The 22,997-nt window shown below is 37.5% G+C and overlaps 1 protein-coding gene across 5 annotated transcripts in view; it reads left to right on the top strand.

Annotated features, from left to right (window-relative positions):
• The window catches only part of CTTNBP2 (cortactin binding protein 2), a 182,894-nt gene that overhangs the window by 153,253 nt on the left and 6,644 nt on the right, over positions 1-22,997 (top strand). For all 5 annotated transcript variants that reach the window (XM_036010846.1, XM_036010844.1, XM_036010845.1 and 2 more), the window contains 5 exons: positions 7,547-7,725; positions 10,272-10,477; positions 10,834-11,019; positions 21,181-21,244; positions 22,302-22,434. In XM_036010846.1, coding sequence (XP_035866739.1) covers positions 7,547-7,725; positions 10,272-10,477; positions 10,834-11,019; positions 21,181-21,244; positions 22,302-22,434 — 768 coding nt within the window. The remainder of the gene's footprint in view (positions 1-7,546; positions 7,726-10,271; positions 10,478-10,833; positions 11,020-21,180; positions 21,245-22,301; positions 22,435-22,997) is intronic.

The following is a 22,997-nucleotide window of genomic DNA, read 5'->3' as shown; positions in this document are numbered from 1 at the left end:
TGCTATACTTTACATCCCAGTGACTATTTTGTAACCACCAATTTGTACTTATTAATTCCTTACCCTTTCTTATTCCCTACCCCCTCCTATCTGGAAACCATCAAAATGTTCTCTGTATCTATGAGTCTGTTTCAGTTCTACTTGTTTGTGTATTTTGTTTTTTGGAATGGACATGTAAGTGAAATTAAACAGCATTTGTCTTTCTCTGTCTGACTTATTTCACTTAGCATAATACCCTAGGTCCCTCAGAGTTATTGTAGATGGTAGGATTTGATTCTTTTTTATGGCCCTGTCATATTACAGTGTACATATGCATTACTTCTTTTTTATGGATTTATCCATTGATGGACACCTAAGTTGCTTCCATAGCTTGTCTATTATAAATAATGCTGCAGTGAACATATGGATACATATGTCTTTTCAAATTAGTGTTTTGGATTTCTCTGGAAAAAATACCTAGAAGTGGAATTGCTAGGTCCTTTGTCTCTTATTGTAGCCTTCATTTTAAAATCTGTTTTGTCAGGTATAATAAGTATTGCTACCCTGGCTTTTTTGCTTGTTTGTCACCGTTTTCATGAAATAGCTTTTTCCACCCCTTTACTTTCAGTCTATGTGTGGTTTTCAATCTGAAGGGAGTCTCTTGCAGGCAGCATATGTAAGGGCCCTGTTTTGTTATCCATTCAGCCACTATATGTCTTTTGTTTGGAGCATTTAATCCATTTACATATAATGTAATTGTTGATAAATATGTAGTTATTGCCACTTTATGATTCATATTTTATCTTTGTCTTAAAGAGTTCCTTCAACATTTCATATAGTAATGGTTTGGTGATGATGAACTCCTTTAGCGGTTTCTTGTCTGGGAAGCCCTTTAGATATTCTTCAACTCTAAATGATTACTTTGCTGCGTAGAGTAATCTTGGTTGTAAGTACTTGCTATTCATCACTGTGAATATTTCATACCAATCCCTTCTGGCCTGCAAAGTTTCTGTTGAGAAAACAGCTGACACTCGTGGGAGCTCCCTTGTAGGTAACCAACTACTTTTCTCTTGCTGCTTTTAAGATTCTTACTTTGTCTTTAAACTTTAGCATTTCAATTATGATATGTCTTGGTGCAGGCCTCTTTGGGTTCATCATGTTTGGGACTCTGTAAATCCTGGGCTTGTATTTCCTTCAGCTGGTTAGGGAAGTTTTCCATCATTATCTTTTCAAATAGTTTTCAATCCCTTTCTCTCTCTTCACCTTCTGATACTCCTGTAATGTGAATGTTGTTATACTTGAAGTTGTCTTAGAGGCCCTTTAAACTATCTTCATTTTTTAAGATTTTTTTTTTTTTTTTGCTGTTCTGGTTCATTTTTTTCTGCTACTCCCAAATTGCTGATTTAATCCTGTTTCATCTAATCTAATCTACTTTTAATTCCCTCTAATACATTCTTCAGTTCAGTTATTATATTCTTCATGTCTGATTAGTTCTTTTTTATATTTTCTATGTCCGTGTTTATTTTTCCTGTCTCTTTGTTGACGTTCTCATTTAGTCATCAAGCTTCCTTATAATCAGTGTTTTGAACTCTGTATCTAATAAATTGCTTACCTCCGTTTTGTTAAGTTCCTTTTTTGGAGTTTTGTTTTGTTCTTTTATTTGGGACATGTTTCTTTGAATCCTCATTTTTGCTGCCTCCCTGTGTGTGTTTCTATGAATTGGGTAGAACTGCTGTATCTCTCAGTGTTGATAGGGCAGCCTTATATCGTAGGTGTCTTGTGGGGCCCAGTGGTATAGTCATCCTGGTCACCTGAGCTGGGTGCTCCAGGTGAGTTGTATGTGTCCTCCTGTTGTTGTTGAGCCTTGATTGCTGTTTGCACATCATTGTGAGGGGTTGACCCTTAGGCTGATTGGTAGTGAGAACTGGCCTTGACTACTGTGGAGGAGCTATTATGCAGGAGGTGACCCTATGGAGCAGGATTTGCTTCAGTAGAGGTCTAGTGTCTGCCAAGTCTGCCCTATGGATATATTGTTTGTGGAGTTGGTTGGGTGGTGCTCTGGTGTGGTCAATAGCTAGCTACCTGGTATGTTAGTTCTGGAGCCTCTTGGCAGGAACTCTGGTTCAGGCCAAGGTCAACCGCTGCTTTTACTCTTCCCCAGGGCCACTTGGTATGAGCTATGAGGTGATTTGAAAATGGTTGCCACTTGTTACGGGCTTGGAGGTGCCTGAGAGAGACTACTCTGTGAACTAAGTCCAGCTACCACTAATGCTTGGTTGGGGATTTCTTAGTGAGAGGTATGCGGCATGTCAAGGCCAGATGCTACTTGTTTCGGGTTTGTGAACCTTTGAGAGATTTTAGGAATGACCGGAGGATGATCCAAGATAGTACATATAAATATGAAAAAGCCACTGGAAATCGCTTGGGTGGGCTTACTAGTTGAGTGAGTGGAGTTTCTGAAAATCACCAAGGCAGGTGAACAGTGTTAGCCATATTGGTGGAGACTCAGATAAGCTACCTGAATGCAGGGGGAGGACTCAGCAAAAAAACAATGGCCTCTGCCAGCACTTCTGTGTGGGAGAAAGCTGCTCCTCCAACCCTTGTGCTAAAGCCAGACATTTCAGTTCCTCCTTATATATCCCTGGTACCTTTTGAGCGTCTGCCCTACCACTGGAGCTTAGAGCGAGGGAATCTGTTAGCAGGTAAGTCCATGCGCAGGCTGTTAAAAACGAACACCTGAGACTCCAGCAGCCCTTTGTCTCAGCCACAATCCCCACTGGTTTTCACAGCCAGAAGTCATGAGGACTTCTCCTCCTAACACTGGAACCCAGGGTTTGGGAGCCTGGTGTGTGGCTGGGAACCCTCACTCCTCAGGCAGGACCTCCACAGCTGAGATAGCCCTCTGAATTTTATCCACCACACATGAGCGTTGGAGCAGCCCATTCTGTGTCTCCACCCCTTCCTCCAAGTCTCTATGTCGCTTCTTCTGGATATCCTTAGTTACAGGAGTTCTGTTCAACCAATCTTCAGGCATACCGAATGATTGTTGTTCTGCAGATTAGTTGTAATTTTGATGCAGTCATGGAAGGAGGCTAGTATAACATTTACCTTTGTAGGGGAGCATTGCCCACAGAGCCCCCCATCAGCCACAAATGAGAATAAATGTACCAAGACATGATCTTCTTGGGGAGGAAAGGTGGCTGATCTCTCAAAGAAGGACCAAGAGCCTTTTCCTCAATGGGCTTTTATTGGTTTGTTTGCACAGGAATACAGATAAACCTCATTAATCATTATCAGGCAGTAAGGATCAAACAATAGATAACATACAAAGAACTATGAGGGCTTATTCTGAATCAGGGTCAGTTAGTTAAGGGGCTATAAAATTTTGGGAAACAAACTCCTTTCCTGCTCAGACCCTTATCAGAAAACTGAGAACATTCTTAGCAAAGCAGGTTTCACAGGATTTTATGTATACTTTCTTAGGCCTGTTGCTCTAAGGAACCCGCACTTTCAAGCACAGGACTGTACTTCCCTCTGTCATTGTTTCAGGCTTAAGTGAGGCAGGGGAAGTAAGGCAGCCAAGAGATTAGGAGACTTCTCACAGACAAAATGAGGACTCAGGTTATGTCAAAACCAAGGGGCGAGGGTCCATCACCTCCTTTTGCTATAGCTCCCCCCAAGTTCTTCCCTGAGGGCCCCCTGTGACCATGCCTGTCTTAGGTCATCCCTTCCTTGAGGAATCTTACCCGTCATTGGCTAACCAGTCATGCACTGGGGGCCAGGCAGGGTGAAGTAAAAGGGACAGAGGCAGCACCCCTGCCAGGGAGATAAGCTTTGTCTCCTTAGTGGCTTATGGTCCCAAGGTCTCTCACTCAGCCTTAGTCATGGGGGGGTTATAGCTTCTGAAACCAGGCAGGGCAGTTCCCAACATACCTTCTCTACCATCTTGACCAGAGCCTCTTTTCATACATTTTCCAGAGTAATAATAACTTTTAGTGATTTTTCTGAATATTAAAATAAATATTATATGTTCTCCCAAATAACAAATTAGCTTAAGGCTAACAAAATCTAGTATATTACTATTTAATTTAATAATCTTAAGTTCAGTGAGTAGTTGAATGTAAAGGTAGATTTGAAATAAATATTTGATTTAGCATGATTTTTAAAAATGTATTCCTTCACAATGAGACCATATGGATCAGCACAGCACTTTAAGCTATAAATCACACAATACCCCATCACTAGCTGCTTTACAAAAAGAGGCATTTTCCCTTCACTATACCAAATGTCATAAGGTAGGTTTTGCTGGCATCAACCCAGAACCTCATGATGTCAGGTGCTAGGTCTGTGGGAGTCTTATGACCTTCGCCTTCAAGATCACAGGATGTCTATCTGCAGGACTTCAGGCACCACATACTCAGACAAACATGCTCAAAGGCAGGAAGCAGGGTGCTGTGAGGGTGAAAAGTTTTATCAGTCTCCTCAGGGTGGAAAGCATCCTTTTCTGAAACTTCCAGGAACATAAGACTTCCTTTAATGTTTCATTAGCCAGAATTGGTTTTATGCCCACTCCTTCAGTCCAGACTATCCCAGACCTACCTTTCTTAGATTGCAGCTCTCCACCAGGTAGTTGAACAAAATTGTGTCTGTTGTGCTACATAGAGGATGTGAATGGACATGCATGTGTGGGTGGGTGTGGGGGTCAGAGGCGGTTGGATGGAGGGAAAAGTGTAGGGTAGAAATGGCTTTGGTAATTCAGTGAATAGTGCCTGCCATCAGTCATTTAAGTAATACCTGGAATTCTTAATTTAATCAGAGAAATCTTCAAACCCAAGCTATGTTAAAGTCAGTTGCCTGGTCATAAATACATACTTGTGAGCAGCACAGCCCTTGTATGACCCCAGCGAGTAGCCAAAAAGGTGAGGTAAAGATCATGACAAATTTTTATTTATTTATTTTTTATTTATTTATTGTCATTCAGTTACAGTTGTTCTGCCTTTTTCACCATTGCTCACCCCTACCCCATCCTCCCCTTACTCCATGGTCACTGGTCAATTCCCATGGTCAATTCCTCCCATTATACACATCCATGAATCCTCTGTTCACATTCCTTTGCTTGTGCCTTCCTCTTCTTTTCTCCTTTATACCCCTCACCCTCCCCTCTGGTCACTATCTTGGTTCTTTATTTCTAAGTCTCTGGTTCTATTTTTCTCATTTGTTTGTTTTGTTGATTACATTCCACTTATAGGTGAGATCATATGGTATTTGTATTTTACCATCTATCTTATTTTGCTTAACATAATGCTCTACAGTTCCATTCATGCTGTTTTAAAGGGGAAGAGCTCCTTTCTTTCTACTGCATAGTATTTCATTGTGTAAGTGTACCACAATTTTTTGATCCACTCATTTACTGATGGGCACTTAGGCTGTTTCCAGTTCTTGACTGTTGTAAATAACACTGCAATGGGTGATTCAAGATTCTTAGGGTAAAAGTCCCAGCAGTGGAATCACTAGACCAAAACACAGCTCCATCTTTAGTTTTTGAGGAAATTCCATACTAGTTACCACAGTGGCTGCAATAGTCTGCATTGCCACCAACAGTATACTAGGGGTCCCTTTTCTCCACAACTTCCCTTTTCTACAGCATGTGTTGTTTGTTGATTTGTTTATGATGGCCATCTGATTAGTGTGAAATGGTACCTCATTGCAGTTTTGATTTCCATCTCTCTAATGGCTAGTGATGTGTAGCATTTTTTCATGTGTCTATGGGCCATCTGTACATCCTCCTTGCAGAAGTGTCTGTTCAGGTCCTTTGCCCATTTTTTAATTGAACTATTTGTTTTTCTGAAGTAGAGTAGTGTGAGTTTTTCATATATTTTGGAGATTAAAAACCCTTGTCCGAGGTATCATTGGCAAATATATCTTCCCATGCAATTGGTTCCCTTTCCATTTCATTGATGTTTTCTTCAACCATGCAGAAACTTTTTAGTTTGACATAGTCACATTTGTTTATTCCTTCCTTTATATCCTTTGCTCTACAGGATGTATCGGTGAAAATATTGTTATGTGGGATATCTGAGATTTTCCTGCCTATGTTTTCCTCTAGAACTTTTATGGTGTTGTGACTTATATTTAAGTCTTTTATCCACCTCAAGTTTATTTTTGTGTATGGTATAAGTTGGTGGTTGAGTTTCATTTTTTTTCATGTAGCTGTCCAAATCTCCCAACACCATTTGTTGAAAAGCTATTTTTAGTCCATTTTATGCTTCTGCCCCCTTTGTCAAATATTAATTGACCACAGAGACTTGGGTTTATTTCTGGACTCTATCTTCTGTTCCATTGATCTATATATCTATTCTTATGCCAGTACCAGACTGTTTTGATTATAGTGGCCTTGTAACACAGTTTGATATCAGATATTGTGATCCCTCCTACTTTGTTCTCCTTTCTCAAAATTGCTAAGGCTATTTGGGGTCATTTATGATTCCATATAATTTTTTGAAATGTTCTATATCTATGAAATATGCATTGGTACTTTAAGAGGTATTGAATTGAATCTATAAATTGCTTTGTGTAGTATGGACACTTTGATGATATTAATACTTCCAATCCATTAACATGATATATGCTTCCATTTGTTTGTATCCTCATTAATTTCACACTTCACTATTGTGTAGTTTTCTGAGTATACCTTGGTTAGGTGTATTCCTAGGTACTTTATTTTTTTTGTTGCTATGGTAGATAGAACTTTTTTCCTAGTTTCTGTTTTCTTGTCACTGTGGCTAGGATTTCCAATACTACATTGAATTGAAGTAGTGAAAGCAGACATCCTTATCTTGTTCTGATCTCAGTGGGAAAGCTTTTTGTTTTTGCCTGTTGAGTATGATGTTGGCTGTAGGTTTCTCATATATGGCCTTTATTATGTTGAGGTGTGCTCCTTCTACTCCCACTTTACTGAGTATTTTTATCATAAATGGGTGCTATACCTTATCAAATGCTTTTCTATACCTATTGATAGGATAGTAAATTCTAAAAAACCAAAAGACAAATTTCTTTATATCACCAGAACCCTATACATCTTAAGAAAGTTAGCATTTTAGCTAGGGAAACTATGTCAATACAGGTGAACATGCCACAGATCCAGATGTACCATGTGGATCTCATCACCCAAAATATGAAAATATTTAATGTTATTTTTATTTCATTAATTCAAAACTCCTTTTATGAACATGTATATGTAAGACCCTATGAGGTCCTTTATGTACAGGTGAACAATGATTTCTTCCATAACTGATGTTTAAGAATTCATCCATTTCTCTTTAGTCTACTTATTGCTCCATTGTGCCTGAACCTTTCCAGTTCATATAAGGAGCTACAGTTCTGTATCTCATGCTAACACTTGAGATGTTATCCCTCCAACTACATCAAATGAATATAAAATTTGATTCAGCTACATTTTTGTTTTGTAGTTTTAAATGTGTTTGTTTTTATTTTGGACTGTTAAAAACAAAAGGGAAAGAAGCACTGTTCTAAATCAAGCCCTTGTGTTCTGCCTCCTTGTCTCTAGTTCAGAGGTCAGGTGCCCTCTCCCTGCGACCCCATGTGCAAGACAGTCGACTGGGCCCTGGCTGTCTGGCATCAGCTCAACTCCTGCCTGGCTCGCTTGGGCACACCTGAAGCACTTCTTGGGCCAAAGTATTTCCTGTCTTGCCCTGTAGTCCCAGGACATGCCCAAGTGACAGTGAAGTAAGTGCCATTTCTATATATTTGCCTTTTTAAAATAGAGCCATGGCCAACTTGGGTTTCTCTTTGAGAGTGAGAATGCTGACAGCCATCTCCTGTCATCAATATGAAGTGTCAGAAGAAAACCATAATGTCTGTTGGGTAACTCTTAAGGAAACTGTTTTTTACTAAAAACTAAATAGCAGTTTCCTTCTTTTATAAAACTCTTATGAAAGTCATGTGTGACTGGCTGTGCAGTGTCTCCTGGGAAGGCCCGTATGAGAAACTTGGTCAAGTATCCCAAAACCAAAACCTTATATTCTATTGGTGAATTCAAAACTTCTTTCTGTATTAATGAGACTTTTGTACTTAATGATGATTTTCTTTGTAGCAGGTTATGAGAACAGACAGATAAACAATACAATTAATGAAACATAAAATCAGGAGGAAATTGAAAGGTAGAAAAATAATTGTCACAATCCAGCTTAGTAAGGGTTTTGTGATTAGCTATTAGCTTTTATTCTGTAATTGCTGGCATCCTAGGAAGAAATCCATTTTGGAAAGAATACAAATAATATGTCTTCTTTACTATAAGACAAACTGTCAATTTAATTACAGGTAATTGGGAGTGGGGAGGAAGAATCACTGTGTTAAAATATACACAGCATTCTCTTACTAAAGAGCAGAAACACATTTACGTATATAATTATGCCCTTTTTAAAATCAATATTACAATTAAGTTAAGCCTTTTCACACCCAGTGCCTCAAGATTTTTAGGATCCAATGTTGGCCTTTCCTGTCACGAGCATAATCGTTGTAGAAAACTGTGGAGGCTCTGAGATTTGTGCTTTGTTTGCAAGCTAACAAGTTCAGGGTGCTGAGTCAGAGCCAAGGACTTCATCACTTGCATCACAGCCCCAGCCTGGGCTTCGCATTTTATTGGTTTCCCTAGCTCCTCACATTCCCCTGGGTGATGCACAGTGACCCAGGTGGATGCTGGATTTGCATCAACAGCTGCAGACCTCAAGCTTGGGAATCCCCAGGCTTCTAAAGGGATTGCTGCCAGATCTGCCCACCCTTTGCTCTGGAAGGAGACATTACTTTCATTATCCTGGTGAGGAAACAAACCTGCCCTCTGCTCCAGAAACAGACACTGGGTCCACCTTCAAGGCTATGTGCTCTAGTAACATCCTTAAAAAGGTAGTCTGGAACAAATGCTGACACACAGTGTGCAGATGTGTCATGGGGAATTGTCTCCCAACAGCCATATTAAGGAACTGCTATTTTTTTTTAAACAAAGTTTATCATCTTTACCCCTTTAGCACTTTTAGAGTAACTGTGCAAGTTTGACTCACATGGTAGAATACCAGATTATTTTTATATTCTTTACTGTAATTTTTTTCTTGAATTACGTATCATTAGACAGTAATGAAGAAGTTTACAATAGATAGATGCTTGATACATGGGTAAGTTTTAATAGCCTTTTTTATATGCAGTTTTTTTAAGATTTTATTTTTTTAGACGGAAGGGGAGGGAGAAAGGGAGAGAAACATCAATGTGTGGTTGCCTCTCATGCGCCCTGTACTGCTTCCTCTCCCCACCCTCCCCCACCCCCCACGGCCCACTGCCCCGTGACCCTTAGGTTCACAGGCTGGCACTCAATGCACTGAGCCACACCAGCCAGGGCAAGTTTTAACAGTCATAAAATGTTTATGCCACTACCTAATAGTTTTGAAAGCTTTCCTATTCTGGGAGATGTGGTTTTGTCCCTATAACCTTAATCATGTTAACTGTTTTTTAATGCTACAACAAAGTGTAAATTTTTAAGGAATTTTAATTGATACTGAGTACCCCAAACTTGAGCTTAAGTTCCAGTGCTACAGCTAGCTATTAATGCAAAGGTCTGCCTGAGGCTCATGACCTGTCCCCTGTCTGCATGAATAAGCCCACCTGAGTGTAGACACTGAGCCCTTGCCTTGGGGCAGTGTTTAATTTGCCATTGATTCTTAGATGTATCCCAATTCAGAATTATTAAAATATATGTTTCTTATTAAAGAAATATGGCAAATAAATTTAAGCTATTTAAACACAAACTTTCAGGAAACCTTTTTTCCTAGACTTCTTCTGTCTATAAATTTACTTTTCCATGTCTTTTTAAATATTATTAAATTTATTGGGGTGATTTTGGTTAATAAAATTATGTAGGTTTCAAGTGTACAACTGTATATTGCATTGTATGTTTACCACCCAAAGTGAAATATCTTTCCATATATTTTATTCATGCATTCATCCAGCACACACTCAAGCATTGATTTCTGCTCTCAGGGATCATACAAAGCAAAAGCAGAGGGACGTGTAAACAGTTTCATTTGAAATAGATTGTACTTTTGAGGCAAAGTCAAACTACTTTGGGGTTGGATAATTACACTTGTTCCAGAGCTACTTGGAAAAAATAGCATATCTTTAGAAACACTTACGTTTTTTCTACAGTCTTCAAGTTGTGCTTTTGTAGACTTGTCTGTAACTCCTGAGAGGCCTGGCCCTAACTGTATCCACCCCTCTCTTGCAAGGTGGATGTGTAAACTGTGGAATGCTGTCATTGCACCCAGAGTTCAAGAAGCAATATTGGCAAGAGCCTCTTTGAAAAGACACCCTAGCCTTGTGCAAACAACTGCTAAAAAGCACCCTAGCCAAGGACAGCAGGCTGTGGTTAAAGCTGCTCTCAGTATCTTGCTCAATAAAGCTGTTCTGCACGGCTGTCCTCTCCAGAGAGCAGGTATGTGGGTTTGTGCTGGGAGGAGAGGGAAGTTGCACTCTTATGTAAAACTTGTTTAAATTTGTTATTAGGGAGCTCTGGGGGGCGTTTTTGTAACTAGAGAAATTATCTCAGCATTAGTGAACATTTCATACCATTGCTCCAGAACTGGCTCTCTGTTTTGTAATTATTGGATGTTTAAATTTGAGACCTCCAAGTAAAGTGTGCTGGTTCACAGAATTCCTGCTTCAGTGTTAAGCAGGCCTATGATTTTGAAGAGACTCCTTTGAGAATTGGAAATGTGCATTTTGCTTGACACTATGAAACTGCATTATCATTGCCTTCTTTTTGGCAAAACATGATTTGTGTCATTTCAGAGCTGGACCAGCATACAGCTGATTTCAAAGGAGGAAGTTTCCCTTTATGCATAGTTTCAAGTTACAACAGTTGCAGCAAGAAGAAAGGAGAGAGTGGTGCCTGGAGAAAGGTGAGCACCAGTCCTCGCAAGAAGTCTGGCCTTTTGTCTTCACCCTCCTGGAGCAAGCCAGTCCTGAGTGAGAAAGGTAAGGGGGCTGTCATGCCACCTAGAGGTACCTGGGCACTCAAGATCTAGTTTCTCAATGCAAATGTGCTTTTCTTTTATTTTTTTTTCACTACACATTCAACAAAATTCTGAGTATCTCAAAGCACATTTTCATGAAATAAAAGTACATAGTAGGTACACTTCCAAAAATATGTGGGAGCTCCTTAACTGAAAATCATTTTTCATACTAGAATTCTGATATTAAATTTATCTTTACCATGTTAATGGTCTTTTAAAATTAATTGGTTATTTGTGGTGTCCACAATTAAATTTTTGTAGTTTAATAATTGCACTTTGACATATTTGTTTCCTTTTATGTGCCATCCTTAAGCCAACCTTAAATTTTTAAAGGTATGTGTACAGGCAGACATATTTGATGCTAGTTGAGGCCTTTATAAGTGAATCCGTTTTATGTATTTCTTTTTCATATATAATGTGTACCATTTGCCAGGTACCATTCTAGGCAATGGAAATAAAGCACTAAAAGCAGCAACAATCCTTGCCCTCATAGAGTTTTCATTCTAATAAATCATTAAACAGAATCTGTATAATGGGATGTCATTTATAAAAAAGTACATAAGTTTTCATTTTAACAAAGGAGATATAAGACATCTATCTTTGGTGTTAGACCTATTTTGGTTTTGATAATAGGATAATCAATAATTATACAAATTATAAATGTCCTTCCTAAAGGAAATCTATATTTGAGTAAGAATGAAAAGATGTTCCAACATCGTATGTGTGGTAGATTTCTGATATATGTAGTTAATTTTAGGCCTTGAGGAATCACCTCCAACTACTTTGTCTTGTGTCATTATATGCCAAGTGTACCACAGTGGGGTTGTGAAATAGGAGAATATGATGCCTGAAATTTAAGAACATAAAGACATTTTGTTCATTAATACTCACACTTTAGCTTGTATTTTGTTAATTTTTAATAAAAATTTAATCTGGTTTTTAACCATACTAAAGTGCTGGAGTTTTGTAGTTACCTCAACCGTGTGTTAGTAAATTATGACTGTCTGACTTTCTTTCTCTCCTTTTTAAATTCTTCAGTTTTCAATTACAGTTGACATTCAATATTATATTAGTTTTGGGTGTACAGCCTGGTGTTTAAACATTTATATAACTTACAAAGTGATCCCCTCAGTAAGTCTAGTACTCACCTGGCACGATACAAAGTTATTATAATATTATTGACTCTATTCCAAATGCTGTACTTTGTATCTCTTTGGAAAAAATAATAAAGTTGAAAATATCTTCTCAGATATCACATTATGCGGAAATTTTAAGATACATATACATTCATTAACTGATGATCTAGTTAGACCAGAGGTCTATTTATTAGGACCACAGCCATACCCATTCATTTATGTATTACTATTTATGTCTAGTTTTTATGGAGATATAATTGACACATACCACTGAATAAGTTTAAACTGTATGACATAATGATTTCAGATATATATATATATATATATATACATGCACACATATATAACACAAAATGATAATAATTTTAGTCAACATCTATCTCCATGTACACATTTTTTTGTAATGAGAACTTTTAAGATTGACTCTGTAGCAACTTTGAATTATACGATACAGTATTTTTTTAAGATTTTATTTATTTACATTTAGAGAGAGGAGAAGGGGGAAAAAGAAGAAAGGGAGAGAAGCATTAATGTGTGGTTGCCTCTCACACCACCCCCTACTGGAAACCTGGCCCACAACTCAGGCATGTGCCTCGACTGGGAATCAAACCTGCGACCCTTTGGTTCACAGGCCCGCTCTCAATCCACCGAGCCACACCAGCCAGGGCTACATTACAGTATTTTAACTCTAGTCATCCTGTTGTATATTACATAGCAAGGACTTACTTATCTTATAACTGGAAGTTTGTACCTTTTAGCCAGTGTTACCCAATTTCCCCACCTCACCCCACCATCTGGTAATCACAATGTTTCAAGAGTTTGGTTTTTTGAGAATCCACACATAAGTGAGGTCATACAGAATTCGTCCCTCTCTCTCTGACTCACTCCACTCAGCACAATGCCCTTAAGATTCCATCCATGTCGTCACAAATGGCAGAATTTCCTATTCTTAGGGCTGAATAGTATTCCATTATATGTAGATATTATATATATCAATAGTATTCCATTTTCTATATAAATATTATATATATAATGTTCACTTTATCCTTCATCTCTTTCTAGGAACTTAGGTTGTTTCCAAGTCTTGGCTGTAGTAAATAATGCTGCAGTGAACATGGGGGTGCAGGTATATCTTTGGGATAATGACTTGATTTTCTTTAAATATTTACCCAGAAGTGGGATTGATGGATCATGTGGTAGCTCTGTTTTTCGTGTTTTGAGGAACCTCCATACTGTTTTTTGTCGTAGTAGCTGTATCAGTTTACATTCCTACTAACAGTACTGCACAAGGGTTTTCTTTTCTCAACATCTCCAGTATTTGTTATCTCATCTTTCTTTTTCTTTATTTTTATTGTTGACACTATTGCAGATGTCCCCATTTTCCCCCTTTGCCCCCCTCCTCCCACCTCCTACTCTCCGTTCTCTCTGGGTATCACCACACTGTTGTCTGGGTCCATGGACTGTAAATATATATTATTTGGAGCCCTGGCTGGCATAGCTCAGTGGATTGAGCGCGGGCTGGGAACCAAAGTGTCCCAGGTTCAATTCCCAGCCAGGGTACATTCCTGGGTTGCAGGCCATAACCCCCAGCAACCACACATTGATGTTTCTCTCTCTCTCTCTCTCTATCTCCCTCCCTTCCCTCTCTAAAAATAAATAAAATCTTTTAAAAAAAATATATATATATGTATTATTTGACTAATCCCTTCACCTTCTTTCTTCTAGTCCCTCCTCTCCACCTCCTCTCGGCAAGCTGTCAGTCTTTTCCACATATCTATGCCTCTGCTTCTAATATTTTGTGTGTCAGTTTATTTTGTTTATTACATTCCATATATATGTGTGATCATATGGTACTTGCCTTTCTCTGCCTGGCTTCTTACACTTAGCATAATAATCTCCAGATCCATCCATGCAGTTGCAAAGATAAGCTTTCCTTCTTTTTTATGGCCACATAATATTCCATTGTGCAAATATGTTACAGCTTTTTTATCCACTCATCTACTAGTGGGCACTTGGGCTGTTTTCATATCTTGGCTGTTGTAAATAAGGCTGCTATGAACACAGGAGTGCTTCTATTCTTTCAAACTGCTGTTTTGAGATTCTTAGGATATATCCTCAGAAGTGGCATCACTGAGTCAAAAGGCAGTTCCATTTTTTATTTTTTGAGGAAATTCCATACTGTTTTCCACAGTGGCTGTACCAGTCTGCATTTACATCAACAGAGCATTAAGGTTCTCTTTTGTCCACATCCTCACTTGTTTGTTGCTTTATTGGTGATAGTCATTCTGGTGGGTGTAAGGTGATATATCTCATTACAGTTTTAATTTGCATCTCTCTGATGATTAGTGACCCTGAGCATTTTTTGTATGTCTTTTGGCCACCTTTTTGGCCATGTCTGTGTCCCCTTTGGAGAAACGTCTGTTAAGTTTCTTTGCCCATTTTTAATTGGATTATTTGTCTTCGTGGTGTTGAGTTGTATCAGTTCTTTACATATTTTGGAGATTAACCCCCTGTCACAGGTATCATTGGTAAATACATTCTCCCATAAAGTGGGTTCCCTGTTCATTTTATTGATGGTTTCTTTTTCTATGCAGAAATTTTTTAGTTTAATGTAGTTGCATTTGTTTATTTTTTTCTTTATTTCCATCGCTCCAGGAGACGTATCAGCAAAAATATTCCTCCGAGAAATGTCTAAGATTTTACTGCTTATGTTTTCAAATTCCAGGATTCTTATGGTTTCATGACTTACATTTAAGTCTTTTATCCATTTTGAGTTTATTCTCATGTATGATGTAAGTTGGTGGTCTAGTTTTGTGTTTGTGTGTGTCTGTCCAAATTTTCCAGCACCATTTATTGAAGAGACTGTTTACCCTATTATATGTTCTTGCCTCCATTGTCAAATATTAATTGACCATATGGGTGTGGGTTGATTTCTGAACTCTGTTCTGTTCCAGTTTTCTGTATGCCCGTTCTTATGCTAGTACCAAGTTGTTTTGATTTCAGTAGCCTCTCAGGTAGTGTGAAACCTCTGACTTTGTTCTTCTTTCTCAAGATTGCTTGTTTATTTTCTCTCTTGAAAAATCTATCCACTGATGTCAATTCCATGTTAAAATTCCCTACTCTGAGTATATTACTGTCAGTTTCTCCTTTTATGTTCATCAAGATTTGTTTTATATATTTAAGTGCTCTTATGTTGGGAGCATAAATATTTACCAGAGTTATATCCTCTTGTTGGATTGTTCCTTTTATCATTATACTGTGTCCCTTCTTTGTCTCTTATTATAGCCTTTGTTTAAAGTCTGTTTTGTCAGATATAAGTATTGCTACCCCAGCTTTCATTTCTATTTTAATGAAATATCTTGTATCCATCCCTTTACTTTTAGTCTCTGAACATCCTTTGTTCTGAGGCGGGTCCCTGTAGACAGCATATGTGGGTCTTGCTTTCTTATTTATACAGCTAATGTATGCCTTTGGTTGGAGCATTTAAGCAATTTACATTGAAGTGATTACTGATAGGATTACATTTATTACCATTTTATTCTTTTACCTTAGTTTCTTTTTGTTTGTTTCTCTCTTCCTCCTCCTCCTCATCCACCTTCTTTTTCAAGTAAGCCATTTAACATTTTTATAATGTTGGTTGGATGGCAGCAAACTCCTCTAGCTTTTTCTTAACTGGGAAGCTAGTTCCCCTTTAATTTTAAATGATTGCCCAGCTTGGTAAAGTAGTCTTAATTATAGGTCTTGCTTTTCATCACTTTGAATATTTCATGCTAACCCCTCTGACCTGAAATGTTCCTGTTGAAAAATCAGCTGACAGTCTTAAGGGATCTCCCTTATAAGTAATTAACCTCTGTTCTCTTGCTGCTTTTAAGATTCTTTCTTTCTCTTTAAATTTGCCCTTAGATATAGGTCTCTTTGGGTTCATCTTATTTGGGACTCTCTGCGCTTCCTGGACTTTTTTGTGTCTTTGTATTTACCAGGTTAGAGAAGTTTTAAATCATTATTTCTTCAAATAGGATCTCCATCCCTTGCTCTCTTCCCCTTTTGGTACCCTATAATGAGGGTATTGTTACATTTCATGTTGTCCCAAAGTTCCTTTAAACTATCCTTATTCTTTTTCAATTTAAACTTTATTGTAATTTAGTTTCCCATTACCATTTAATCCCCTTATACACCCCTCCCCCCAGAAATCCCCACACTGTTCTCCTTGTCTGTGTGTCCTTTTACCTTTTTGCTCAATCTTTCTACCCTCCCCCCACTAGATATCATCCTGCCCCCATCTATAAGTCTGTCTCCATTTTCCTTGTTAGTTCAGTTTGTTCATTAGATTCACATATGAGTAAGATCATACGGTATTTGTCTCTCAGACTGCCTTATTTCACTTAGCATAATGCTCTCTAGGTCCATCCACAATGTCTCAAAGGGTAAAATTTTCTTCTTTTTTATGACTGAGTAGTAGTCCATTGTGTAAATTCCTCATGGTGGTTTTATCCACTCACCTGCTGATAGACACAAAGACTTAAATGTTATACCCAAAACTATAAAAATCGTAGAAGAAAACATAGGCCACAAAATCTCGGGCATTGTTTGTAGAAGTATTTTATCAGATATATCTCCCCAGGCAAGGGAATCCAAGGAAAAGAATAAACAAATGGGACTGCATCAAACTAAAAAGTTTTTGCACAGCAAAGGAAATTATGCACAAAAAAAAGACAACCCAGAGAATGGAAAAACGTATTTGCCAATACATCTGATAAGGGGCTAATATCCAAAATGTATAAAGAATGTACAAATCTCAACACCAAAAAAAAAAACAAACAACCCAATTTAAAAATGGGGAAAGGACGTGAATAGACACTTCTCCAAAGAGGACATACATTGGTTAATAGATATATGAAAAATATCTTCAACATCGCTAATCATTAGAGAATTGCAAATTAAAACCATGGTGAGATACCATCTCACACCTGACAGAATGGCTATTGTCTTGCAGCCATTCAAGGCCAGGAATTTCAGACAGGATTTGGGCAGACAGAAGAAAATTCACAGAGCCATGGGAATGCCTGACATGCCTTTATTCTGGGTTGGGGCAATCCACGCATGCCACAAGCCATATGTCACACAACAGGAAGTCTCGACTCCCTTATATACTAAATACATACAAAGCCAGCAGAGTGCCAAAATATTATATAACAGAGCTTGATTCTGCTCATGCAGCCCATACTCAAGGTTATATGAATACTGCTAAGTCACAGTCACTTGGACATCAAGGTGAGGGAGCCTGACTGACTCCATTTCCCCTACAGCTATCTTTGATAAATCAGCAAACAAGTGCTGGCAAGGATGTGGATAGAAGGGAATCTTAGTGCACTGTTGGTGGGAATGTAGATTGGTGCAATGACTATGGAAAAGTGTACGGAGACACCTCAAAAAGTTAAAAATGGATTTGCTTTTGACCCAGTTACCCCACTTCTGGGAATATATCCGAAGGAACCCCAACCACTAAATAAAAATAACATAAACATCCCTGTGTTCATTGCAGGGTTATTTGTAATCGCCAGCATTTGGAAGTATCCTTATTCTTTTTCATTCTTTTTTCTTTTTTTGCTCTAATTGGGTGTTTTTTCCTACTTTGTCTCTAAATTGCTGATTCATTCCCCTGTTTCATGCAACCTACTTTTTATTCTTTCCCGTGTATTTTTGATGTCAGATATCTTAATCCTCATTTCTAATTGATTTTTTTCTATATCCTCTTTCATGCTGTTCAGCAACTTTAGAACCATTACGTTGAACTCTATATCTGATACATTGCTTACCTCCATTTCATGTAGCTCTTTTTTTGGCGATTCCTCTTGTTCTTTCATTTGGGATGTGTTCGTCCCTCTATTTTGGCTGTCTCTTTGTGTGTTTTTTCTATGTATTTGATCGAATTGCAATGACTCCCAGTCTTTGTGGGGTGGCCTTATGTGGCTGGTGTCCTGTGGAATCCCATGGTACAGTCTCCTTCATCTCGTGAGCTGGCACCTAGGAATGTTTCTTGTGTGGGTTATGTGGGCTTCCTGCTATGATTGGGTCTTGATTAGTGTTAGCCTGTTCGTGGGTGGGATCAACCCTCAGTCTGGCAGGCTGGGAGGCTGAACCCCCACCATGGTGTGCAAGTAGCTGTACAGGTTCTGACAAAACCAAACCAAACCAAACCAAACAAAATAAAACAAAAAACCAGAAACAACAAAGGTAGGAAAAGGAAAAAAAGAGTAAGTAAATAAAAATGTAAAGAGGTATAAGAAAAGGAAAACAGAATAAGATAATATGAAAAGAAATAAGAAAAAATGGAAAAAATAGAATAAGAAAAGGAAAGAATAAAAGGGAAATAGAAAAGAAATGGAAAATAAGAAAAGCAAGGAGAAAAAGAAAAAAAAATGACGTTTGTCTCAGCAGAGTGTAGTGCCTGCTGCGATCTCTCTTTGGATATGCTGTTTGTGAAGCTTGTTGCTCCAACGTTGTCTGAAGCTGGCCACTTGGTGTGTTGATTCTGGGCCTCTTGGAAGGGACTCTGATGTAATCCACTGAGAGATGCTGTCTATGCTAGCTGAACCTGTTTGAAGTGGTCTCACTGTGGCTTCTTCCTTTCCTTGGATTTAAGTCTCCTCTTAAGATAGTCTTTAGTTGGTAATTCAGGGTGCTCATTCCCTAATTTAATGTATTTCCAGTTTAGTTCTGGGATAATGTGAGAGTAAGGTCCACCTACTCCACCGCCATCTTGAAAACCCATGACTACTTTTTTTTTTAAATGATTAAATGGAGAATCACTGAATAAAATGAGAGTTTTACTTATATTTTTCTTGTTGTATATATTTTTAACAGGATATATTCTGACCTCAAGATCTTGTCATTACTTCCTCAAAGAATGTTTGAGTCAGAGAATAAAGTCCCCTAGTGTAGCACAGACTCCCCAGATGACTTTCTGTAGCAAGGATTAAAGAATTATACCTTTTACTTGTTTATCCCATGATAGTATGCAAAAGAGTTCAAATATAAGGATTACTATCTTCATTTACTGATAACAAAACTGAGGTTTAGAAACCCTTGCTGCCTGGTCAAAATCCCCTCCTGGAGACATAGGATTCTGCTGTCCATATTTTTGTTTTTTGCCAGTTTAATGCTCTTTTCTTCAGTGCATGTGACTAATCCTGTGGCACCTGTAATAGTCCCTAAGCACCCAGATAAGTGAACACCCATCCAAGGTCTTCACCATCTTTTCTAAGTTTATTACAATTTCTATAGGGTTTAGAACCAGTTTCTTTCTTGAGCTAAATAATTACCTAAGTAATAATTGTCACAATATATACTTGTTGACAAACAAAATCAATAAAATGAATATAAATTAAAGTAATAGTGTGGAAATATGTCTAACTCAGAAAACTGAATTATAAATGATTTTAAATTTATTTATATTTTTAATAATTATAAACTCTTTGATATAATATCATTAAGATATTCTTTGAAACATGAAACCTTATTTGAAAGATTAATAAAATTATATGTAACCATATTTTACATGGATTTCAACTTAAAGATTTATTAAATCTAAAAACTAATTTTACAAAGTCAAATTCATGGACCATGAATTTTAACCACACATCCTGGTTAGATGAGTGAACCAAAAACTCACAGAGCTCTCTGGTTATTGTATTTTTTTATAACAGTAATTTTTTCTAATAATTGCATTCAGTATAGGATTATAACAAAATTGGGCTTGATTTGGGTGTTTTTAAATACCATTGTTAAAAGAATATCAAAATATGAACCACTTTGCATTCCATGCAGATCATCATGGAAGGTCATGAAATTAGTAAAGACACAGCCTCTTCTTTCCTGACCTAAAACAGAAAGGCATGATGTTAGGTCATAGGATTCTGGAAAGCCTAGGCACTGTCAGTAATTTAAAAAAGCCAGTTGTCAATGCTTTCTGACAATAATGACAAAAGTATGGGAAAAAAAACTAGTAGAAACATTATCTGTGATTATCTTCTTTTAATGAGGATATATTAAATTCAGTTTACTTTTCAAAATTATTCTTGCCCTGGTTTGTGTGGCTCAGTGGATTGACGACTGGTCTGGGAACCAAAAAAGTCACCAATTCATTTCCCAGTTTCATGCCTGGGTTGTGGGCCGGGTCCCTAGTTGAGAGCATGCAAGAGGCCACTGATTGAAGTTTCTGTCACACACTGATGTTCCTCTCTCTTTCTCCCACCTTTTCCCTCTCTCTGAAAATAAATAAAATCTTCAAAAAAATTTTTTTAAATTATTCTTTAGGGAGGATTTGTATCTTTATAGCATTTTAGAATTCACTCAGAAGCAACTAAATGTTTAAATATGCTTATAAAATTTAGTATATTATACAAAAAGACTTTTCTGGAGTCTGAAATGGTTTATAACATTATTTTCTCAAACTTTTGACCATAACCCACAGTGAGAAATATATTTTACATCATGATTAATACATATAAACCCATGCATTTGTGTGTATATAACTGTATCAGTGTATAACTGATACAATCAATATATTTACTGCAAACAATGAAATCTGATATTTTATTTTGTATCTTTTTATATATTGTTCATATTTTCTGTATAACGCACAGCAGTTAAAAGTTGAATTTCTACAAGTACACTACTAATGCCACACACTGTGGTACATTATGGGGGTCCACACATCAGAAACTGCACTTGATTTGCAGGGCCAGGTGGTATAATTAGCTGGGCTTAATTCAGTTATGAAAATACACAAGGGCCTTCCCCCAGTCGCTGTGCGGGAAGCTACATGTGGAGCCACTGTCTGAGGAAAACCCCTAAAGAGATGAATTCAATCCAAGAACAATATGAAAGTGCAGCGGAGACCATAGTCTGTTTCTTTTAAATACAGAGTTCAAGATGCACAGGGACAATGATTCATTCTATTGAAATGATTACATTTTTCCTTGCAGGTATCAAAAATATCACTATATCACAGCTGAATTATAACAGGAATGCTTTTCTGTCAAAACAAAAGTAAGTTCCCCTTCCAGATTAACTCGGAGCGAACAATACACATTCTCATTAGTAGTTGTGCAGCTATTATACTGTTAATAAAATTTTTTGAAAAGCAATTTGTTGAAAAGGTTAGAATCTTATTAGCTTAATTTTTATTGAACTTGAAAATTATTAGTAATACCTTTGGCATAAGGATGTAAAATCCTGTGTTTTGCATTTTAAACAGGCTTCACATGACTGATTTTTTTAATGCTAGATTTACAGAAACAGTATGATGTTAGCTTGTAGGTGTTAAATGTTTAAACTGATAATATTACTTATTTTCCTGTGTTGTTCCTATTGTTGATTATTTCAGCTTACAAATTTTGAGGTAAAGAAGGATTTGGTTAATCACAGAGTAGAAATGTTGGGCAGTTTGCCAATACCTCCCCACTGTAGCCCAGTAAATTGTGTGGGCTATCACTTGGCAGGTAACGTTTAAGACCCTGTCCCTGGTTCACTGAATTACAGAAGCAAGGAGGTTGAAGAGAAAGGTGATAAAGGGAACAGCACCATATGCTTCTTCCTGCCAGGCCCACTGCTAGATCCATTCTGTATATAATTTTCTCAGTAACTCTGTAATTCACGTATAAGGAATCCATTACAGAAGCAAACCAGAAACTGAAGTATTCAAGTAAACCTGACCCATGGCCATATTGCTAGTATGTGGTAGAGCTTAGTTTCAAATTTATATTTGTTCCATTATCATACTGTCCCCTATGACACAGAGTATGTGGTGTCTTTATTTAGCCTTACAGATGGAGAAGGAAAGGGAAGAGTAAGGAGACTGGAATGTTGTAGGTCAAAGTGGATTTCTTCTTGGTGAATAAAATTTTATCCTTTGAGGAGAATGTCAAATAAGAGTTATCAAAACCTTAGGAAAGTGGGTTGTTATATTAAATGACATTTGAAGGATTTTTAAAACAATTTTTCTACTGTACACCAAAGTTAAAACAAGGCATAATGTCTGGATTTCCATATTGGGAATTGGATTGTGGCTTTCACTTTAAAAACTCTTTTCTGAACTTTGTGTTAGGTCTTTAGAGAATGATCTGTCCTTGACATTGAACTTGGATCAAAGACTCTGTCTGGATTCAGATGATGAAGCAGACCTTGTCAAGGAACTTCAGAGTATGTGCTCCAGCAAATCTGAATCAGATATAAGCAAGGTAAGCAGTACAAATTAGGGGAACATTAAATGGTTCCACCTAACAGCAGGAAGACTTCTTTGAGCCACATCATAATGTTCCTTCCCTGAAAGAAGTTCCTTATGGAATAGCATGGTTAATGCTCCAGATCAGAACAACCCTAACCTTGCTTAGAAAAGCCCTTTCTTCCAAAATATCATTTATACAATAAGGGATCTCTATTTAAGCACAACTTTCTTTTTTACACTCTTCTGAAAAGTCTGAAGTTAAAATTGCATATGTTTCAATCAGCCCAAAACACACCAACACCTTTGGGCAGCATTGGTATAAACCTCAATTGGTTCATCAGGCTTTTTTCTTTTCGTCTTCCCAACTTTAGCAGCAAGTCACCTATCAGTGAGAGCAAAAAAGACAGAGCAGCAGCAACAACTTTGCTTACAAATAAAAAAAGTAATTTTTCTTATTTGCATATATAATGCCTCTAGTCATAGTGTTTATGCTGTGAAAACAGATCTAGGTATGGGAATCAGTGACCCAAAATCTCAAAGAAAGCATTAGTGGCATCAGGTTCAACCTGTTTCTGC

Source organism: Phyllostomus discolor, chromosome 10 (genome assembly GCF_004126475.2).
Source record: "Phyllostomus discolor isolate MPI-MPIP mPhyDis1 chromosome 10, mPhyDis1.pri.v3, whole genome shotgun sequence".
NCBI lineage: Eukaryota > Metazoa > Chordata > Mammalia > Chiroptera > Phyllostomidae > Phyllostomus > Phyllostomus discolor.
Note: the sequence above shows the minus strand (reverse complement) of the source record. Positions and strands in the feature narration are given on the sequence as shown.